This window comes from Loxodonta africana, chromosome 4, assembly GCF_030014295.1.
Source record: "Loxodonta africana isolate mLoxAfr1 chromosome 4, mLoxAfr1.hap2, whole genome shotgun sequence".
NCBI lineage: Eukaryota > Metazoa > Chordata > Mammalia > Proboscidea > Elephantidae > Loxodonta > Loxodonta africana.
In genome coordinates this window covers 59659000-59682178 of record NC_087345.1, presented here as the reverse complement: position 1 = coordinate 59682178, position 23179 = coordinate 59659000, and the positions used below count along the sequence as shown (strand labels likewise).

The 23179-nt window shown below is 38.6% G+C and overlaps 2 protein-coding genes across 5 annotated transcripts in view; both read left to right on the top strand.

Moving 5' to 3' along the window:
• Positions 1 to 20406, top strand: part of GLIPR1L2 (GLIPR1 like 2) — a 79391-nt gene extending 58985 nt beyond the window's left edge. The window contains 2 exon segments of the mRNA XM_023539658.2: positions 2377 to 2403; positions 2486 to 20406. Coding sequence (XP_023395426.2) covers positions 2377 to 2403; positions 2486 to 2898 — 440 coding nt within the window. The 3' untranslated portion in view covers positions 2899 to 20406.
• GLIPR1 (GLI pathogenesis related 1) overlaps positions 1 to 23179 on the top strand; it is a 121031-nt gene that overhangs the window by 58920 nt on the left and 38932 nt on the right. For 2 of the 4 annotated variants that reach the window (XM_064283805.1, XM_064283804.1), the window contains exon 2: positions 2377 to 2403. The exons of the other annotated variants lie outside the window; for them this stretch is intronic. The gene's annotated coding sequence lies outside the window, so the exon portion shown is untranslated. The remainder of the gene's footprint in view (positions 1 to 2376; positions 2404 to 23179) is intronic. 4 annotated transcript variants of the gene reach the window in all.

Here is a 23179-nt window from a genome sequence, read left to right as displayed (position 1 = left end):
TTAAAACAAAATGAGACTAAATGGGCACACCAGCCCAGGGGCAAGTATGAGAAGGCAGGAGGGGGCAGGAAAGCTGGTAATGAGGAACCCAAGGTCGAGAAGGGGAGAGTGTTGAAGTGGGGTCGGCAACCAGTGTCACAAAACAATACGTGTATTAATTGTTTAATGGGAAACTAGTTTGCTCTGTAAACCTTTGTCTGATCCGCCCCCCCAAAAAACTAAAGTACAATAAATAAAAAAAAAGAAAGGAACTGAATTAATGGCCTGAGGAAATATGCATTTAATGCCACTAATTCAGAGAGAACAATAGACATATACATAATTCCCTCAGGGCCGTGGAAGAATGGGGTCATCTACTCAATGTGAAGGAGAATACCAGAGGTGGACAAAAGACACCAAGAGCCACTCAGAATCTGGTATCTGTGACTCAGTATTCAGAGATGAAGAGGATGAAGGCCCATACTCGGGGTGAAGGACCAATGACTTCAGCAACCTAAATTGCCCCGTGATAAGCCTGGCACCTAGTGGGGTGTGCAGAAAAGACTTAACATAGTAGGCTGCTCTTCTTTGAAACACTGGCTATAAGGTTGGCCCTTGGCTCATGGAATTTGGATTTCTGGGGGGTTTCTACCATTCCCAGAACGGAGAGGGTGGCTCATGGTGCCTTACCCGTTTGTGCGAACAATATGCTTTACGCTGAACATCTGCTTCCCTTCTGGGCATCTGGAAAGTTGGTATCTGCTAGGCAGAGCGTGCCTCCATAGCCAAGCCCCAGTAAAAACCCAGGGCACTGAGTCTCCAGTGAGCTTCCCTGCCTAGCGACATTTCACACACGTTGTCACAGCTCATCTGCTGGGCACATTAAGCACATCCTGTGTGACTCCACTGGGAGAGGATCTTTGGAAGCTTGAGCCTTTCTTCCTCTGGACTTCATCCCATGAGCCTTTTCCCTTTGCAGGTTTTGCCCTGTAACCTTTCACTGTAATAAATCATAGCTATGAAAATAAATAAATAAACTCCCAGAGGATGCCCTTCACCAAAAAGAAGAGATGAATAGAAAAACTGGTGCAGAAGAACAAATAGTAAGCAAGCAATCTTAGTAACTGATGGAATGACTAGAATAAGCCTGCTGGCTTTAGTTACAAAACAAAATGTGAATGTAATAAATTTTGGCAACATACAAAGGATGTAATTAATAAAATTTTGAAGGAGAAGGGAGAGGTAGAAAAATACACTTATTTATTCAAATTTTATAGCCAGGAGATAAAAGATATTATTTAAATCTGATAAATCAGACAATAAAGGTATCAGTAAATTTAAATGTATTTAAACATTAAATCATTTGCATAAGTAAAAGAAGAATGTGACCAATGAAAATCAGTGATGGGAAGTGAAAGCAAATGCAAAGAAGAAACATACTAATTACATCATTGTTCATTCTAAGGGATCAATAAATACACATACAAAGAATAAAACAGAAAAAATACAGATCATATACTAAGATTTTTTTAAAGAAATACACATACAAAGAATAGAATAGAAGAAATACAGATCATATACTAAGAGATTTTTTTAAAGAAACAGCCCTAAAATAGAAAGCATTCATAAAATATGAAGTAAAAAAGAAGACCGAGCACAAAAAGACTAAAATACCTTCAGAGATCCAACAAAAGGTCAATTTATCTCCATGGTGCCTAGAGAGTGAGTTCTAAAATTTCCCCCAAAGGTAGTAGTGTTGCAAGACAAAGCCCATGGTTGCCATTGGGTCATCTATGTGTGAGAACTCATTTACTTTCCCATTCTCTTTCCCAATGGAAGCAGGAGTAGTAGTACTGACCCTCTCTATCCAGGTGGGAAGAAAATGGGAATTTAATTTCTGAAGAATGTTATGATTGTTTTGGGTTAAATAGCTAAAAATAATAAATGCCAAGCTATAAGGTTAATGTTGTTGACTAGGAAATGAAGAGCAACTAAAAGCTTCTGAAAATAAGAGGTAAAGGAGGAAAGTAAGTAAATTCAGAAGATTAATTTCGAGTGATCTGGGGTGGAAAAAAGAGATGTTGGAGCTGGAACAAACTTTAGAGGGCAGAAGTGAAGTGACGTATAAGGTGACACAGTGATTTAGTTAGTACTAGAATCCACATTTTCTCCTATACAAACTTTTACACTCCTCTTTAGGAAACCAGGTGACTTTTCTTAAAGGAGAATATATTGTACTTTACAACTGGTGACTGGTTTGTGGGGGAACATCAAAGATGATTGCATGATGCCTGGGAACTAGGAGAATGGTGACACTATGGTTGGAAAGATTATCTTATACTCTAGAAAAAGAAGAAATTTTATGTAATTCTTTAAGAATTTTCTTTTTCTTTCTAGGTAATGCAGATCGTGACGAAGTCATATGTATGTATTGTTGCCCTTTATTTCTTGACTGATTTAACTTCTCTGTGTGAACTCCAGTTTTCAATTGCTTCTTTATTTACAGATTACCGATTTTGGTATCCAAGGTGGGAAGTACCCCGGCCGATTGTGTGTGATCCACTGTGCATATTTATTTTAATACTGAGACTACTGTGTTTTATCCTATGTACCATACTAGTTTTGATAGTACAGTACCGCTTTCCAAATATCTTATTGGAACAACAGATGACATTTACTCCTGATGAATCTGAAGTAGAGGAAGAAAGAAAGTTGAAGGAAGAGAAAATGAAAATGAAGGAGGTAGAAGAGAAAAAGAAAGAGGAGGAGGAAGAAGAGAAAAGGAAAATGGAGGAAGAGGAAACTGAAAAAGAAGAGAAGGAGGAGGAAGAGGAAAAGGAAGAGGAGGAAGAGGAAAAGGAAGAGGAGGAGGAGGAAAAGGCAGAAGTGGGAGAAGAAGAGGAAGAAGAGGAAGACTAGCCACTAGCATAAGCCAAAAATATAATATGAAAAAAGCAAATAATAATAATAAAACACTGACCTTTAACAAAAAAGCAAATATACAGACCACTATTGCAATAACTTTTATTCCTTTCTCTTTACCAGACCCATTCAACAAATTTAAATTGGAAAAAATAAGTAAACAAAAACCATGTATTGTGTAGTAAGTATTGTAAGCTCTTGGACACATAGAACGATAAAGATGTGATGATAGAAACACTAATCTTAAGATTTCACAATAGTATCCTGCTAAAGAAGGGAATTTCCATTTCATAAATATGTTTGTATCTCTGGTTTAGCTATTTTGTAATGAGTTCATATACCTCTCACGTATTAGATGAGATTATATATGTAAGGTACTTAGGACTGTTCTGGGTTCAGAACAACCATTTAATAAATATTTGTTGTTTATATTACTACTATCATAGTGGAGGATGGTGGTATTTTCCATGTGATACCAAGGCATCTAATATCATCATTTTTGTGGTGTATGTGTTTGGAATGCTTGAGGTGGTACTTGTACATCCTATTAGGAGACAAATTTATCATTTCTACTTCATGTTCAATATTTCATTAAAGCCTTGCTATAATTTTTTACTAAATGATATAATTTATTGCCACCAAGGGTTCATAAATGCCAAAAATTTGATTAGTTGTGATTGAGCAGTCTGGCTGCTTCTAAATTTAGCTGATGAAATAAAACAAATTTTTAAAAATAGTTAATTGTAGTTATTCCATATGTGCATTTACAGTTCATATAATTAGTAAGATAAATGAACAACTTGTCACTTATAATACTAATAAATGAACTGAATAAAAATACCTAGCATAGCAAAATATACCAACTGTTATTAACTCTATATTTATTAGCTCTATTCTTTTAATTGTGTCAATATTATATTAAAAGTCTGTTCTAAAATGGGGCAAGATGAGAATTATTTGAAAAAGCCCTGGAACCTCCTCTTGGGGGTTGATAATTTGGGGGAGGCGGGGAAGTGTTGTTTTTGTGGGTTTGTTTGTTTTTTTCCTTTATTTCTTAAGTTTTGTTTTTTTTCCCAAGAACTACACTTTAGGGAGATTAAATTTTTTTATTTCTATGAAGTCAGCCTCTTTTCTACTCAGCCTCCTAACTACATTGTAAGTAGAGAAAAGGGCTGGATCTCTACAGTGATTTTATTTATTATTATTATTACATATTTGTATACCACTTCAAAAGTGCTTTCACAAAATTATTTAATACTCAAAACCACTCTGTTTTTTTTGTATTGCCTCCAGTTTTAAAATGCAAAAACTAACCTTGGATTTGTGAAGTGATTCAACCCAGGACTAAGAATAAATTCATTTCTGAATGTTCAGATGCATATCTAGAGTCTACATATTCTCCAGCTAATTTCTTGGAATATGATAACTACTGGCCAGTGGTTCTTAACTGGGGGCAGTTTTGTCCCCCTCCTCCCATCCCCCAGGACATTTACCAATGTCTGGAGACATCTTTCATTGTCACACCTGGAGAGGTGCTGGCAGGACAGCCACCCACAGCAAAGAATTATCTGGTCCAAATTGTCAGTAGTGCTGAGGTTGAGAACCTCTGTCCTAGGCATATTTCCACCCTGGACATGTATGAATTATGGATGTATTGGACATGCTATTATATTTCTTTAAACTTATACTTTCCTGGAAATTGTTCTGCCTTCCTTTCCCCACCCCCCTCAGCTTTTCATATCCACATGGTTACAATTAGAGCAGTCACTTTGTTATTGTGGTTTTTCTTTTGTCACGGGATGGTTCACTGACCCCTTCTGGGCCTAATAACAGCCCTTTGGATTAGGGATCCAGATAGATATTCAAGGCGGATTCTCCTGGGGAAAAATGTCCTAGTGATATATGTATTTGTACAAGCTTTGGCTGTGCTAGGTCCTTGAGATAAGTGTGCACAGGCTTATAACCTAACTATCAATAGATTCAACAAAGACACAATCCTAGAAATTGTTCTCAATTCTGAGGATTGTGCAGTTTAAAAATAGTCAAAGACTGCATTTTAGTCAGTAAACAGATCCCAAGCTTGTATGGCTAAACGCACAAGTGAGAAGCTGACTAAGCTGAGCCGTTACCCATGGGAGCAATATATTTTCACTGGGTTTTCTAAGGTATTGACATTTTTTTCTGCTTTTAGCTTTATAACTGAGTCCCTGACAAAAACAAGAAAAAGGCTACAAGCCCAGATTGTCCACAAATACTCAAACTTAGATATCAACAATTCAAGAAGTAGCATTTTCTGGCACAGACAATACAAGAGTGGATGAACTAGGAATAGGAAGTATCTTACTAAGGATGCTCTCAATAATTCATATCAACCCCAAAGCAGTGCAGTAAATGAAAATTAAAATGTGCCATTTAAGCCACTATTACACAAAGTTGGGAGCAACAGAGCATTAAGGGTAATTTCCATGTTAAAAGAATTGTTACAAAGTTCACATCGGAGGGCCATTAAGACAGATCACCAATTGAACTGTTCACAAGAGATCTCTGGAGTTGTGTGTGCAGGGATAGAGATGAAAGTTGTAACTCAAATCATAAATACCCAAGTAATTTTTAAACTTTTTTTTTTAATTCCAATCCTTATTAAGAGCAGAGATTCAGTTATATGTCTCCAAAATAAGAACATTAAATTCTAGTAATCTGTGACTCACTATACAAATGTGACTGTTAGAATTCCAGTAGGATTAATAGGCTGGATCAGTCCTGCCTCCCATGTGACTTAGGCAGATCTGGTGCTTATAGAGTCCACCTCCCGAAGGAAGGAAATCTCTATAGATAACATACTTGTCAAATTCTTTGAACATAGGCTGGGAGGAAACAGAGTGGAGAGTTTGGTCATGCTGTATTTGCTGCCTGTTATTTGGAACATTTCTCAACACTGCCTCCTCTGGTAGGGCAGAGCATATAATAAAAGATGCGAGATGAAGGAAAAGGTAAGTGGTAGTTCAGCCAAGCAACCCTATTTCAGCATTTTAAAGAACAGTGGAGAGCAAGAGAATGTGTCCTTAGCAACCTTCCTCCATATGTCTGCACCCCTTAAGGAGCAATCTTGACAGAAGACTCCAGCATTGAGGCAGCCATTCTGAGTCTGTAGCTATGAACTTGGACAAAAGGCTGTCCTGGATAGGCAATAATGAATGAGCATTGTGGATGTGGCCAATTTCTAATGGGATAGTCGTGATTTGGAAATAGGAGTGAGAGTAGTAGGATACTTAATCAGGTTTTTTTCCACCTAAAAACCCAAGGAAAATTTTTACCTGATAAAATAGCCTGGCCATGTGCAGAAATGCCAGGCAATTAACAAGTTTAGGAATCTACAAGGTAATGAAGTTTACACCAAGTTCAAGTTCCTAAATATGGTGGAAGGGACCTGAAAGTGGCTTTCTCTGCATAAATGAGTACATTTTGTGTGTAAGCAAAATGACGTTGCTTTTGTGGGTGGTCTCTAAATCTTACATGAAAACTATAGTCTTGACATAATGTAGTACAGTGGTAATTGGCTTAGGAGCCATAAGCCAGAAAAAACAAACAACCCTGATTTTTATGAATGTTGGAAGCCAAACCTCATATCATCTGTTCTTGTCTCATGTCGATAAAATATATCTACATCACTTTTAATGGCTGCAAAAAATTTCCATTGTATGCTCTATATGCCTCATATTATTGGACATTCATATCCTTTCTAACATACTACATAAATGACAGTGACTGTGGGTTGTCCAACTAGAAATGAGATTCCCCACTACTTTAGTTTATTCCCACTTGCTGAGGGTGTTGGGGGCAGTTGCCCCGTTAATCTCCCTCTCCACACAATTCTTAGAAAGAGGGACTTACAAATGTCCAGTACTGTTAAAGTGCTAATTCTTCTACAAGTGACCAGCTGGTAGCAGGAGAAGAGCACAAGGACAGCTGGTTCTCTGAGTTTCTTCCACTCTACTCACTGGTCTTCTCTAGAACTTCCTCCATCTTGTTTTCGTTTTTGGTTGCTGCTCTGGCTGCTCTCTCCTTGGGTCCAGGACTTAAATCCAGGGCTGACTTACCCAGGAGGCACAGTAGGAAGTACCTAGGGCCCATGATACTTTTCAGGGCCCTCAAAAATGTTTTCTTTAAAAAAAAAAAAAAAATGAATACAGTAATAATGAACGTATAGTAATTAATCCAGCCTGGACTGTATTTGTCTTTATACCAACACAGTCATAAAATATAATTTTTAATAATGTTTTATGGAAGAAGATGCTCACAAAGTCAGAAGTGCCTAGGGACCAGCCCTGGCGCTTAGGCTGGTGGTTTCTTCTTGTGTTTGGTGTGCAACGCTATCCCGCAAGACAGACATGAGAGAGAAAAGGGAAGGAACTAGCTTGATACTTTGAGACCAAGCCCTGCCACACACACACGTATCTGAGCATTTGTCCGTTTATTGAGATAAATTGTTAGAACTAAGATGTCTGGATAAAACAGTATACACATGTTGAAGGCATTTGTTATGCCTTACCAAAGTAACTTTGGAAAATGTTAACAATAGGAACAGTGTATGAGTACCTGCCTCTCCATCCCTTCCCCAGTATAGAGTGCTATCATTCTTTTTACGCTCTGTCAATCTGACAGACTACAAATGGCAACTCCATATTTTAATTTGTGTTTTTAGTGCTAGTGAGGTTGGACTTTTTTTTCTTACGCTTATTGGCCATTTGCAGTTCTTGCATTGTTTGCCCATACATGTTTGGAGTTTTTATTATTTTCTTATTGGTATATAAGAATACTTTATATTCGAGGAATCCAATCTTACTGTCAAGGAGCCCTGGTGGTGCAAAGGTTAAGAGCTCGGCTGCTAACCGAAAGGTCAGTGGTTCAAACCCACCAGCGGATCCATGGGAGAAAAGACCTGGCAACCTGCTCCCATAAAGATTACAGCCTAGGAAACCGTGTGGGGCTGTTCTACTCTGTCACATCATCGGTTGCTATGAGTGAGAATCAACTTGATGGCACACAATTAACCTTACTGTCAAATGGTTGCAATATCTGTCCCCAGTTTGTCATTTGCATTTTTATTTGCCTGTAGTGCTATTTAGAATCTCTCTGTGTAGCAAGAAAAATAACCCCAGTAACCCCAGGACTATATCATTATATCTCACAAAGAAGGATGGACAATCTGCCTTATTAGCTCCAGCCCAAATCCTAGGAAGGCCTCTGATTGGCTTGGCATGGATCATGTTCCCATACAGAGCCAATCACCATATCCAGAGAATGCAGAAGAGGATTGAGAAGAATCTGATGGCCTAATTTAGGTCATGTGCTCATTCCAGTAATTGAAGATGGAGAGACAGGGCACCATGATTGACAGCCAAACCATAGCTACATGAAGCTATGGGAAAATGCTCAGGATGCAGAAATACCACAGTTACCATAGTGAAATTGCAATAATATCACCTCAATTTTTCCCAAACTGATAGCCAGTTGTCCTGAAATCTGTTTTTTAATAATTACTCCAAAAATAATGCTTGGGGCCCTGGCGGCTCAGTGGTTAATAACTGTAGCTGCTAACCAAAAGGTAGGCAGTTTGAATCGACCAGCTGCTCCTTGGAAACCCTATGGGGCAGTTATACTCTGTCCTGTTGAGTCGCTATGAGTCAAAATTGACTTGTTGGCAACGGGTTTCATTGTTTTTTGGTTTAAATAATGTTCAAGTACATATGCCAAAAAAAAAACCACAATTTTGGCCAGATACAATTTTGGATTTGAAAATGCTGAATTTAACAAAGTTAAGCTTATTTCTTTACTATGTACCACATAAGTTCTCAGAGCCTTTGATAGGCTAAATTTGAATTAGGGATTGCTAAACTTGGTGGTGCCCTGGTGGTGAAGTGGTTAAGAGATCGGCTGCTAACTGAAAGGTATACACTTAACGGCAACGGGTTGGGGTTTTTTAGTTTTAAACCGGGTTGGGGAGCCCTAGTGGTACAGTGGTTAAGTGCTTGGCTGTTAAGCGAAAGGTCAGTGGTTTGAACCCACCAGCCACTCCATGGGAGAAAAGACCTGATGATCTGTACCCACAGAGATTTACAGCCTAGGAAACTCTATGGGGGTAGTTCTACTCTGTGCTGTATGGTCACTATGAATTGTAACTGACAGCACACAACAACAACAAACTGGGCTGGGAATTTGAATTTACTCAGTGTTGCCTCAGAAGAAAGGCCTGGGGATCTGCTTTCATAAGATTATAGCCAAGAAAATCCTGTGGAGTGCAGTTCTACTCTGAAGCACACAGGGTCATTAGAATCTACTTGAAGGCATTAAACTGGGTATAGAATATGTAGTGTTCCATGCTTACAGTCATCAAGCAGTTTCTCACATATCTGCTGTGCTTTTGAGAGAACATTGGTAAAATGCTGCCATGTATTAAATTCTTAGAAACACTTGCATTTCTTTTTGGACTTTCGTTTTATTCCATTGATCTGATTAGTTAAGATTGATAGTGAGATGTGGATTACATTGAGATGCTATTAACTAAGAGACCTAGGAATATCACACCCATCACACTCCACTTTCTCTCCCACCTACACCCCCACACATACTTCCCTAGCTACATGAGAATTATGGAAGGCAAAATATTTTTCTCTAAGTTGAAGAACCATAATGAGCTTGATGAAACCATACCTAAACCCATTGACATCTTTTTTGGTTAGTAGCCAAGAGCAAACCATTTGCACCACCTAAGGACCAACTAAAAACCACGTCTAAACCCATTGCCTAAAAAAAAAAAAAAAAACCCATTGCCTAGTTGGCCTTTATTAGGACCTCATTAAGAGTCATGATTGATTGAGTCAGTCCATCTCCCATAAAGTCAACTGGTTTTTCTGGCATGGCTAGCCCCCACCTGAGTCACCTCGTTAGCATAAACCATCAGGTGTGGTCTGGAGGCCTCATAAAAGATAGTCAATGGGGAATTCCTAAGCTTTTAGAGGTTATCACACAGGAACCAAGGACAAAGAAATTCTTTCAGTAGAGTTAATGTAAGGCCCACAGGTGACTTGGTTGAGGATTCTGGTATCTCTGTGACGTAACTTCTGCTAAGTTTTATTTGTATGTGTCCTACATAAGGCAGAGACTAGGTATCTCCATTGTATCTCCAGTCTGATGCAGCACCGCCCCTTCCCTCCTCTTCCTTCATGGTTAGAGTGTGGTTGAGAAGCTGTAAATAGAGAAATCTGTCTTGTGACCATGAGATAAAAAGCATGAGCAGAAAAGCCACACACTAAAGATGACAGAGCAGAAATGTAGAAAGAGCTTGAGATATTAATGACATTTCATTGCTCCTGCATCAGGCCTGGACTCCCTGTGTTTGAACTTCTTATTCTTTTAGACAACGAATCTGCTAACAGAAAAAAAAAAAAAAAATTGAGAATTAGAATGTCCAAAGGAAACAGCAAAGGTGCTTTTGAAACCACCATTTCCTTTTGGTTGAGTAAGTCTCAAAATTGTCGGATTATGCTGGCTACATTATTTCTTTTGCCAATTTTGTCGTTTATTCCTCTCTGAAATGTAAACATTCAGGTTATGTTCAGATGCCTAACAAATTTAAATCAGGTATGACTATAGCTAGCAGCAATATTCAGTATGACATAGGTACTTCATAAACCCACACTTTTTAATTAAAAATTTACTTGCAAGTTACCATTATCCTGTTTGGTAGTTAGGCCACTGTAAATGGATTTTTGTCCAACTAACATCCCTCCTTTCCCTTCAGAAACAACCTCAAGACAATGAAACTCAAAATGCAAGAGTTTCTGTTTAATGGACTTCTTCTCAGAGTGTAAATACTCATGCAAATCTATGAAATACAATCATGTTTATTGTCTTAGTTATCTAGTGCTGCTATAACAGAAATACCACAAGTGGATGGCTTAAACAAAGAGAAATTTATTCTCTCACAGCCTAGTAGGCTAAACACCCAAATTCGGGGTATCATCTCCAGGAGAAGCCTTTCTCTCTGTGTTGGCTCTGGAGGAAGGTACTTGTCATCAATCTTCCCTGGTCGGGGAGCTTCTCAGTGCAGGGATCCTGGATCGAAAGGACACCCTATTCTCCCAGTTTTTGTTTCTTGATGGTGTGAGATCCCCCTGTCTCTCTACTTGCTTCTATCTTTTATGTCTCAAAATAGGTTGATTTAAAACAAAACCTAATCTTATAGATTGAGTCCTGCATCATTAACATAACTGCCCTTAATCCTGCCTCATTAACATTATAGAGACACATAGGAAAATCACATCAAGTGACAAAATGGTGGACAATTACACAATACTGGAAATCATGGTCCAGCCAAGTTGACATATATATGGGGGGCACACAATTCAATCCATGACATTTATTAGTGGTTTAATACATTGACATGTCTTAGTAGCTCAACACACACACAAAAAAAGAAATAGAATATATTTAGTCCTAGTTTTCTTCTTCTTTGAGTTTTAAGTCAAAGTGTGTCCTCCTACATTTCCACACCTGTGAGTGAAGTTGTAAATTGTGGTCTCATCAGTGATGGATATACTCCTTATAAAAGGACCATCAGTAAAAACTCACTTGTTTCTGTGTGACTGTGTTTGGCTTTGGCTTTGTTGACTTTGATTTTAGATCTCAGATGACCTCGGATAATGACCAATGATAAACTTCCTGTTTGGTTTCTGGTCAAGCTGGCTATTTCCCAGTCCTTCTTCTCTGTCTGATTCATCGTTCCTGGCACTGACTTTGGCCTAAGCTTTTAACCCTCTTTTCAATGGCAGCCCCATGGAATCCTGACTGAGCCTGTGTACGTTGGGTTAATAAAACTGGTAATCCCCTGGCAGGATTGATCAAGGAAAAAAAAAAAAAAAATAGAGAAAAGAAGAATTACCAACATTTGGAATAAAACAAGGGGCGCCACTAGAAAGCCTAGAGAAATTAAAAGAATAGTAAGTGAATATAATTAATAACTTTTTGGCAATAGATTCAAGAGTTGAGAGGGAATGGACAAATTCTTGAAAGATACCACTTCCAAAACCAACATGAGAATAAGTAGAAAAGCTGAATGGTTTTATGTCAAGAATTGTGAAGGGTCTAAGATTTTATGCTATTTGCAAGCTAACAAATTACCACAGCTTCAAGGATACTGAAAGAAGATACAAGACTCCTGGGCCAGAGACGGAGGACAATATTTTACTTACAGCAATATTTGTGATTTAAAGCTTTTAAAAAAACATGCTTGTTTATTAAAATTTGTTTTTGTTAAAGATATACGTACACATAAATTAAGAAATCAAATAATTCTCTATGGCCTGTAATAAAAACATAGTTGTCCCTCGGAGCCACAGCTGACAGGTCATGGTTTACAAGCTGTTTTAGCAACGAACCTGCTAACAGAAGAAAAAAAATTGAGAATTAGAATGTCCAAAGGAAACAGCAAAGGTGCTTTTGAAACCACCATTTCCTTTTGGTTGAGTAAGCCTCAAAATTGTCAGATTATGCTGGCTACATTATTTCTTTTGCCAATTTTGTCTTTTATTCCTCTCTGAAATGTAAACACTCAGGTTATGTTCAGATGCCTAACAAATTTAAATCAGGAATGACTATATCTAGTGGCAAAATTCAGTGTGATATAGGTACTTCATAAACCCAAACTTTTTAATTAAAAATTTACTTAGAAGTTACCATTATCCTATTTGAGAGAATTTATAATGATTTTTAATATTTAGCCATCACAATTATCTGAAGATAACTGGTACCAGAAAAAGACTGTTTAAAACAAATCTACTTTAACCAAAAATTCAAAATAAATTGTGGAGTAAGGGATTTAAATGGGGTTTTATTTTGAAAAATGAAAGTAAAACTTTGGAAATTGAGTTCATCCCTCCTCCCCCTCATATTTAAATGCTTAAGTGAGAGTTCAATTATGGATTAATTTTTAGAAACAAAAAAGAATAAAATGAGTGTAAAGAAATTCCACAATATTTTTGGCAAAGTTATGTGGTACACAGAACAGCATATTTTTTTTCACATTTGACTTTCAAAGTAAAAAATAAAAGCATTGCCATCGAGTTGATTCCAACTCATAGTGACCCTATAGGACAGAGTAGAACTGCCCTCCCATAGAGTTTCCAAGGAGAGCCTGGCGGATTTGAAATGCTGACCTTTTGGTTAGCCATTGAACTCTTAGCCACCACACCACCAGGGTTTCCTACTTCAGCGTAAAGGGGGTCATTTAAAAAGGTACAAGAGGTCATCATCAATTTTCCAAAGAACTCCCATAATCTTTTGACATTTAAATCATTCTCATATTAAGGCCTAATGGAGCCATTATTTGTTGATTTGTTCTCCTTTAAATGCTAACTAATTATAGTCAGTTGCTTATCTCCCAGTGGTTTTCATATAAATTTCTGAAATCCTGAATCTTTTGTAAGAATTGCAGTTTTACTTTGCAGTTGACTTATCACATTTGTATTGTATTGTTGGATGTTGACACTACTGCAAAATTAGCAAAAACCCTACCAAGATGTTGACTCTTCCTACAAGGATTAAGAATTAATGATAGGAGACAGGAATGTTTGAGTAGAAAGTCATTATATAAGTTTATTAGTGAGTTTTGTGTGTGTGTGTGTGCTTTGACTTCTTTTGCTACCCTATGCTACCTTGTAACTTTGAGGACTTGAATATGAATATTGGATAATGAGAATGATTATATTATAGTTGTTATCCAAGTGTGTGTTAGGACAGAATTCTATAGAATTTTCTGATATTAGGTTGGGGTGTCGTCATCTACTTCTTTCTAATTTTAAGCTCATATAGATAAGAAACTTGAATTTCAAAATGATTTGGAGGATCAAACAAATAGGATCTTCTTTTAAATATAAGATTATACACACAGTTTATAGCTGAAAAATCTTCCTAAATTGTTACCAGCCCATATTAGTCACAATATTCATACTGATCATGAATTATTTATTTAGACATCACTATCTTAAACATACATTAGCCACAATGTAATTTTAAATTTTCTAGTACCCACACTAAAAAAATAAAAACAAACAGGTAAAATTAATCAGGGTAATATAATTTATTTAATTCAATATATCTAGAATACTATTATTTCAACAGGAAATTAATTTTTTTAAATATTAATGCGATAGTTTACATTCTTTTTGCATTACTAAGTCTTTGAAACTTGGTGTGTGTTTTACACTTGCAGCACATCTCAATTTAGACTAGCCACATTTCAGTGCTCAGTAGCCACACGGGGCTGGTGGCTACAGTATTAGACAGGAAGTGCCTGGGCTCTAGAGCATGTCTGCTACAATATTCAAGTAAGCTTCTGTTTACTTAATATGACTTGAGGTGGGGAAGTCTCCTGAATCAGAGTGACAGACAGTAGAGAGATGACATAATAATGAAGACAGCCTACACTTGCCTCACAGTTTAGTGGAAAAGAAAGACATGTATGAAAAAGAAGTAACGGAGCACAGAGGAAAGGCATTGCCTAGGAATTCAGAAAATGCATCACAGAAAAGGTAACATTTGAATTAGGCCTTAAAGGTTGAGTAGAACTCGACAGAGAATGAAGGGAGAAAAGGGCAGTCTGGTTAGCAGGAACAAAGGCACTGAATCATGGAAGAGCCTGGCATTTGGGGTTTGCTGAAAAGCTAAATGTAGCTGAACTACAGGGGATCAGGGGTCCAGGTTGGCTAGGTGGCCTAAGGACTGCAGAAAAGTTTGGATCAACTACTGTTGAAAATTAAAAAAAAAAAAGGGAGGGGGGGAGATCTGATTTAAAGTGTCGCCAAGCAACAGCAAATTTTGGGATGTCCTTCAGCGCGGTTTTTCCAATTTCGTATAGTTCTATTTAGTAGAAGATGTCCATGGGTGGTGCAAAGAGTTAACTCGCTCAGTTGCTAACCAAAAGGTTGGAGGTTTGCATGCACCCAGACTGCCTCAGAAAAAAGGTCTGGTGATCTACTTCCAAAAATCAGCCATGGAAATCACTATAGAGCATAGTTTTACTCTAAAATATATGGGGTGGCCATGAGTTGAAAGTGACTCGACAACAACTGGTTTTGGTACTTAGTAGAAACTAAGGTAACAAATTTTTTTGATCAATGATTGGCTGAGCTAATTCATAGGAATGTAATGAGAGTGAGACTACTGAAGATACTGGTAGAACATGGTTGTGATTAGTGATTATTGGTGCCAGCTATAGAAAAAAAAAAGTTGGGGTGGACTGAGAGAATAAGTAGATATAAGAAGCCTGTGAGGGGGCCAAGATGGCTGACTAGGTAGAAGCTACCTCTGATCCCTCTTGCAACAAAGACTCGGAAAAACAAGTGAATCGATTACATACATGACAATCTACGAACTCTGGCCATCAAACACAGATCTAAAGAGTTGACCTGAGTGACAGAGACTGAGAACGAGCAACCATGGGGAAGCAAGAACTGCTTTTGGAGCCTGGAGCCAGTGTCCCATTCAGAAAACCTTGGTGCCGGGCTTTGGACGGGGTGCAGGGGAGCTGAGCACGGCATCCTGAGGTGGCACAAACATGGGATGCAGCCCTAGCCCCCAGAAGTGACCTCAGGGGAAGCCAAGCCGGTGCACGCAGGCAGCAGCACAGCGACACGGCTGACAGGAGGAGAAGTCACAGGGAGGCAGCAACTGATTTTGGAGCCTGGAGTGCAGCGTCCCAGCCGGGGAACCTTGGCGCTGGGCTTTGGACTGGGAGTGGAGGAACTGACCCCGGCTTCTGAGACAGCACAAGCACAGGATGCAGTCCTGACCCTCGGGGGCAGTCTCAACCCAGCCAACGCACACAGGCTACACACACCTCGGAAATCTCAGATAAAACAGTCATCACCAAGCAAGATAAGTAACTTTGTCTGTATTCTGGGGTGCTACTCTCTCCTATCTATCTGATCCCTCCCCTCCCCTTCCCAGGTGGCTTCATTAACATTGGAATTTCCTGAGTCAGAGAGTGAAGTGCTCTGCGGTTTTTGTTTTTGATTTTGGTCTTTTCCTAACCCATTCTCCTGGCCTGAGAGAAGCAGCTACAAAAAACCCAGGGACCAAAAATCCTTCCCTGACTTCCTGAAATTGGACTAAAAATATAGAACCAGCTCCATCCAAGCATATGAGATCCACAGTCTTGGGCTTTCATCACTATAGGGAACAAGGTGGCTATTATAATGCAAAGGCAATTCTGATAGGGATCTGACTGTAATTGTTTTAGCAGATTACTGGAAAGACAAGTTTACCAGGTCTGATATCTCTGCATATTAAACAGAGCCCTCACTGACCAACAATGGCGAACTGAGGGCTGAAGCTCCCCCCAGATCACCTAGCCTCGTGCCTTAGGGGTCTGAGGATGGTGATACCTACCAATCTGTAGAGGTACATGCATTGGGTGCCTAAGGTACAGCTGCAGAGACCACCAACCAAAGTGCTTTAGGAATAGAGACACACCTACCTCACTGGCACTTGGGGGAACCCTGTCAGCATCCTGCCCCCCTTGGAGTGTGACCCCCTGCTGCTACTAGAATCTGGTGCACACAACTATCACCACTGCTCCACTAGGTGGATAGGTGACAGTCTGCACCACACACCTGGTGACCCAAAATCAGATTCTACTCAAGAATAGTGAATGGACTCTTAGGCTTATATATCTGGTAACAGCCCAAACCAGCTGGTAATAGGACATAAGTGATTCAAGGGCTACAACAATCAAGACAGCACAATCTAGTAGCCCATCTACATATATTGAGAGAAAACAAGATAAGACTCAGTGAGCAAATGTAAAATAAATCATTACAATATCTTATAGATGGCTCGGAGACAGCAGTCGATATCAAACCACATAAAGAAGCAGACCATGATTGGTTCTACAACTCCCCAAACAAAAGAATCAAAATCTTTCCCAAATGAAGATACAATCCTGGAATTGCAGATGCAGAATATTAAAAACTAATTTACAGAATGCTTCAAGACATCAGGGATGACCTCAGAAATGAAATAAGGCAATCTACACAAAAAGCCAAGGAACACACTGATAAAGCAGTTGAAGAAATCAAAAAATTATTCAAGAACATAGTGGAAAGATTAATAAGTTGCAGGAATCCATAGAGAGACAGCATTCAGAAATCCAAAAGATTAACAGTAAAATTACAGAATTAGACAACTCAATGGGAAGTCAGAAGAGCAGAATCAAACAATTGGAATGCAGAGTGGGGGAGCTGGAGGACAAGGGAATTGACACCAATAAAGCTGAAAAAAAATCAGATAAAAGAATTAAAAAAAATGAAGAAACCGTAAGAGTCATGTGGGACTCCATCAAGAATAACTTGCATGTGATTGGAGTTCCAGAACAGGGAGGGATAACAGAAAATACAGAAAGAATAGTTGAAGACCTGTTGGCAGAAGACTTCCCTGACATCATGAAAGATGAAAGGATATCTATCCAAGATGCTCATCGAACCCCATATAAGACTGATCCAAAAAGAAAATCACCAAGACATATTATCATCAAACTTGCCAAAACCAAAGATAAAGAGAAAATTTTAAAAGCAGCCGGGGATAAAAGAAAGGTCTCCTACAAAGGAGAATCAATAAGAATAAGTTCAAACTACTCAGCAGAAACCATGCAGTCAAGAAGGCAATGGGATGACATATATAGAGCACTGAAGGAGAAAAACTGCCAGCCAAGGATCATATATCCAGCAAAACTCTCTCTCAAATATGAAGGTGAAATTAAAACATTTACAGATAAACACAAGCTTAGAGAATTTGCAAAAACCAAACCAAAGCTACAAGAAATACTAAAGGAAATTGTTTGGTGGGAAAATCAATAATATCAGATACCGGCACGACACAAGGTCACAGAACAGAACATCCTGATACCAACTCAAATAGGGAAATCACAAAAACAAATTAAGATTAATTTTAAAAAGAAAAAAATGCTCAAAACAGGGAATCATTGAAGTCAATATGTAAAATATCACAATAATCAGAAAGAGGGACTAAATACAGGAGGCATAGAACTGCCATGTGGAGAGGAAAAGAAGGTGATACAAGGACAATACAAGTTAGGTTTTTGCGTAGAAAAATAGGGGTAAATATTAAGGTAACCACAAAGAGGTATAACAACTCCATAACTCAAAATAAAAACCAAGAAAAACATAACTCAGTAAACATAAATTCAACTACTATGAAAATGAGGAACACACAATTTACAAAGAAAAACAGCACAAAAAAGTAAGTGGAAAAATGAAATTGTCAACAACACACACAAAAAGGCATCAAAATGACAGCACTAAACACATAAAAAAAAAGAAAGAAAAAAAAAACATATCTATAATTACGCTGAATGTAAATGGACTAAATGCACCAATACAGAGACAGAGAGTCTCAGACTGGATAAAGAAACACGATCCGTCTATATGCTGCCTACAAGAGACACACCTTGGACTTAGAGACACAAACAAACTAAAACGCAAAGGATGGAAAAAAATATATCAAGCAAAAAAGAGCAGGAGTAACAATATTAATTTCTGACAAAATAGACTTTAAATCCACCACAAAGGATAAGAAGGACATTACATAATGATTAAAGGGACAATTGACCAGGAAGATATAACCATATTAAATATTTATGCACCCAGTGACAGGGCTGCAAGATACATAAAACAAACTTTAACAGAAGTGAAAAATGAGATAGACACCTCCACAATTATAGTAGGAGACTTCAACACACCACTTTCGGAGAAGGACAGGACTTCCAGTAAGAAGCTCAATAGAGACACGGAAGATTTAATTGCTACAATCAACCAACTTGACCTCATAGACTTATACAGAACACTCCACCCAACAACTACAAAGTATACTTTTTTTTCTAGCGCACATGGAACATTCTCTAGAATAGACCACATATTAGGTCAGAAAACAATCCTTTGCAGAATCCAAAACATCAAAATATTACAAAGCATCTTCTCAGACCAGAAGGCCATAAAAGTGGAAATCAATGACAGAAAAATCAGGGAAAAGAAATCAAATACTTGGAAACTGAACAATACCCTGCTCAAAAAAGACTGGGTTATAGAAGATATTAAGGAGGGAATAAAGAAATTCATAAAATGCAATGAGAATGAAAACACTTCCTATCAAAACCTCTGGGACACAGCAAAAGCAGTGCTCAGAGGTCAATTTATATCAATAAATGCACACATACAAAAAGAAGAAAGAGCCAAAATCAGAGAACTGTCCCTACAACTTGAACAAGTAGAAAGTGAGCAACAAAAGAATCCATCAGGCACCAGAAGAAAACAAATAATAAAAATTAGAGCTGACCAGTGTCAGTTAATTGGGGAAAAGATAGTCTTTTTAACAAATGGTGCTGGCATAACTGGATATCCATTTGCAAAAAAATGAAACAGGACCCATACCTCACACCATGCACAAAAACTAACTCCAAGTGGATCAAAGACCTAAACATAAAGACTAAAACGATAAAGATCATGGAAGAAAAAATAGGGACAACCTCAGGAGCCCTAATACAAGGCATAAACAGAATATAAAACATTACCAAAAATGATGAAGAGAAACCAGATAACTGGGAGCTCCTAAAAATCAAACACCTATGCTCATCTAAAGACTTCACCAAAAGAGTAAAAAGACCACCTACAGACTGGGAAAGAATTTTCAGCTATGACATCTCTGACCAGCGCCTGATCTCTAAAATCTGTATGATTCTGTCAAAACTCAGCCACAAAAAGACAAACAACCCAATCAAGAAGTGGGCAAAGGATATGAACACGCACTTCACTAAAGAAGATACTCAGGCAGCTAACAGATACATGAGAAAATGCTCTCGATCATTAGCCATTAGAGAAATGCAAATTAAAACTACGATGAGATTCCATCTCACTCCAACAAGGCTGGCATTAATCCAAAAAACACAAAATAATAAATGTTGGAGAGGCTGCGAAGAGATTGGAACTCTTATACACTGCTGGTGGGAATGTAAAATGATAGAACCACTTTGGAAATCTATCTAGCGTTATCTTAAACAGTTAGAAATAGAACTACCATACAACCCAGAAATCCCACTCCTCGGAATATACCCTAGAGAAATAAGAGCCTTCACACAAACAGATATATGCACACCCATGTTTATTGCAGCTCTGTTTACAATAGCAAAAAGCTGGAAGCAACCAAGGTGTCCATCAACGGATGAATGGATAAATAAATTGTGGTATATTCACACAATGGAATACTACGCATCGATAAAGAACAGTGACGAATCTGTGAAACATTTCATAACATGGAGGAACCTGGAAGGCATTATGCTGAGCAAAATTAGAGGCAAAAGGACAAATATTGTATAAGACCACTATTATAAGATCTTGAGAAATAGTATAAACTGAGAAGAACAGATACTTTTGTGGTTACGAGGGGGGAGGGAGGGAGGGTGGGAGAGGGTTTTTTACTAATTAGTTAGTAGATAAGAACTGTTTTAGGTGAAGGGAAGGACAATACTCAGTACGTGGAAGGTCAGCTCAATTGGACTGGACCAAAAGCAAAGAAGTTTCCAGGATAAACTGATTGCTTCAAAGGTCAGCGGAGCAACAGCGGGGGTTTGGGGACCATGGTTTAAGGGACTTCTAAGTCAATTGGCAAAATAATTCTATTATGAAAACATTCTGCATCCCACTTTGAAGTGTGGTGTCTGGGGTCTTAAATGCTAACAAGCGGCCATCTAAGATGCATCAATTGGTCTCAACCCACCTGGATCAAAGGAGAATGAAGAACATCAAGGTCACACGATAACTGTGAGCCCAAGAGACAGAAAGGGCCACGTGAACCAGAGACTTACATCATCCTGAGACCAGAAGAACGAGATGGTGCCCGGCCACAACTGATGACTGCCCTGACAGGGAGCACAACAGAGAACCCCTGAGGGAGCAGGAGAACAGTGGGATGCAGACCCCAAATTCTCATAAAAAGACCAGACTTAATGGTCTGACTGAGACTAGAGGAATCCTGGAGGTCATGGTCCCCAAACCTTCTGTTGGCCCAGGAGAGGAACCATTCCCGAAGACAACTCATCAGACATGGAAGGGACTGGACAATGGATTGGAGAGAGATGCTGATGAAGAGTGAGCTACTTGTATCAGGTGGACACTTGAGACTATGTTGGCGTCTCCTGTCTGGAGGGGAGATGGGAGGGTAGAGAGGGTTAGAAACTGGCAAAACCATCACTAAAGGAGAGACTGGAAGGAGGGAGCAGGCTGACTCATTAGGGGGAGAGTAAGTGGGAGTATGGAGTAAGGTATATATAAGCTTATATGTGACAGACTGACTTGATTTGTAAACTTTCACTTAAAGCACAATAAAAATTATTAAAAAAAAAAAAGGCATACAGAAATAAAAGAAGAAGAAGAAGAAGCCTGTGAGTCACAATAAATACAGAGAGCAGATTTTGTAGCAAGGAGAGTGCCAGAGATGTGAGAGAGTAGGAGACTGTCGCCAGAATAGGACCTTGGAAATAGAGCAATTGCAGTTGGTAAAGCCCAGAATAAGTCCATGTGAGTGATCTGTTAAAATCAACAGACTAGAGTTGGTTTAAAAAGTTTGTAGACAGAGAGATAATTCAAATAGATACAGAGATTATATAGGCTGAGGCTCAAGTCTTCAGGGGTTGTAGGAGACGTCCAAGGATGATGATGCTAAGAATGGAATTTGGTACAAATGAATGTCATGTCCCTGAAAGAAGGTCATTGAGGGAAGGCTCTGTAGCAATTGTCCTGAAGCTGGAGTGGGAATCTGGGAGAGTTGTGGTCCTACCACGAAGATACAGTGAGTGAGAGTAAGTGAGTGCCTTCAACCTAAGCACTTTTCAAGGGATAGGATGTTCTCAGGGCAAAGCAAGATAGCATGGGCTAAACAGTCATTCTCATACTTTTGTGGTACCTCAAAAACGTTGGGGAAAACCAATGAAAAACCCTGGTAAGTTGTTACGGTGGGGACATTCTAATACACACCAGTGTTTGTGAGCCATTGGTGTAAAGGTGAGAGACTGCCCTAGATCTAATTGCACTTCTTTCACTTTACTAACTGTATGAACTGGAACAATTTAACTTGAAATAACTCTGGCCCTCAGTTTCCTCATTGAAAATGTGGCTATAAATACTTTACCAGAATTTTAAGGGAGTAAACACTGATTGAGAACTTTCCTTGTCAAAAATGTGGCTATAAATACTTTACCAGAATTTTAAGGAAGTAAACACTGATTGAGAACTTGTAGCACAGGGCTGGTGAATGGACCGCAGTGAACTGGCAGGAGTTAGTTGTCCTCTTTGAGTAAGTGGAACAGTACTACATGCAACTATTAAACTTCTCCAGTTTGGGGCAGGGCGAAAGCTAAAGGGCAGAAGATGAAGGCATGTTGCTGTGGTAACTGCATATCCGTTCTCACAGTTCCTCCCCACAAGAGCTGCTTTTCCTGCATGCAACTTACAGTTAGTACAAAGATCAGCTACTGAGAGGCTGGTAGTGTAACTGCTGAAGCATGGTAGACGTTGTTTGAGGTCACCCTAGCAGAAAGGCCCTGAAGACACTCGATGGCATGCAGAGAGAGCTTCCACTCTACCTTACACAAATTGAAACAGCATTACTCTACAGAGAAACAGAAACGAGAGCACCAGGCAGATTTTAATGATGAAATTGTGTTAACTTATATTTGGACCACAAAGCTATTACTTATCAAATTAGGAAATGCAACAAGAGTATGTAAACCCTCAATGAATGGCTTCCTCTGAAACATATGTATGCTAATGAAAGTTTTAAAAATATTTATAAAAAGACAAATACCACCATGTTTAAGAATTTAGAAATGCGTGTCACTCAGCTATCCCCTTAACATTATCTTCAGATCCATTGTTTAAAAAGTAACTAAAAACGAGTTGTCATAAAGTCAGTTCTGACTCATGGTGACCCCACATGTCAGAATAGAGCTGTACTCCATAGGGCTTTTTTGTTTTAATAATATTTTATTGTGTTTTCAGTGAAGGCTTACATAGCAATTTAGGTTTTCCATTCAACAATTTCTACACAAGTTGTTCAGAGACATTGATTACATTTTTCACAACGTGTGGACATCCTCATAATTTCTGTTCTGGTGGTTCTATTTCCATTAATCTGGTTTCCCTGCCCCCTTACA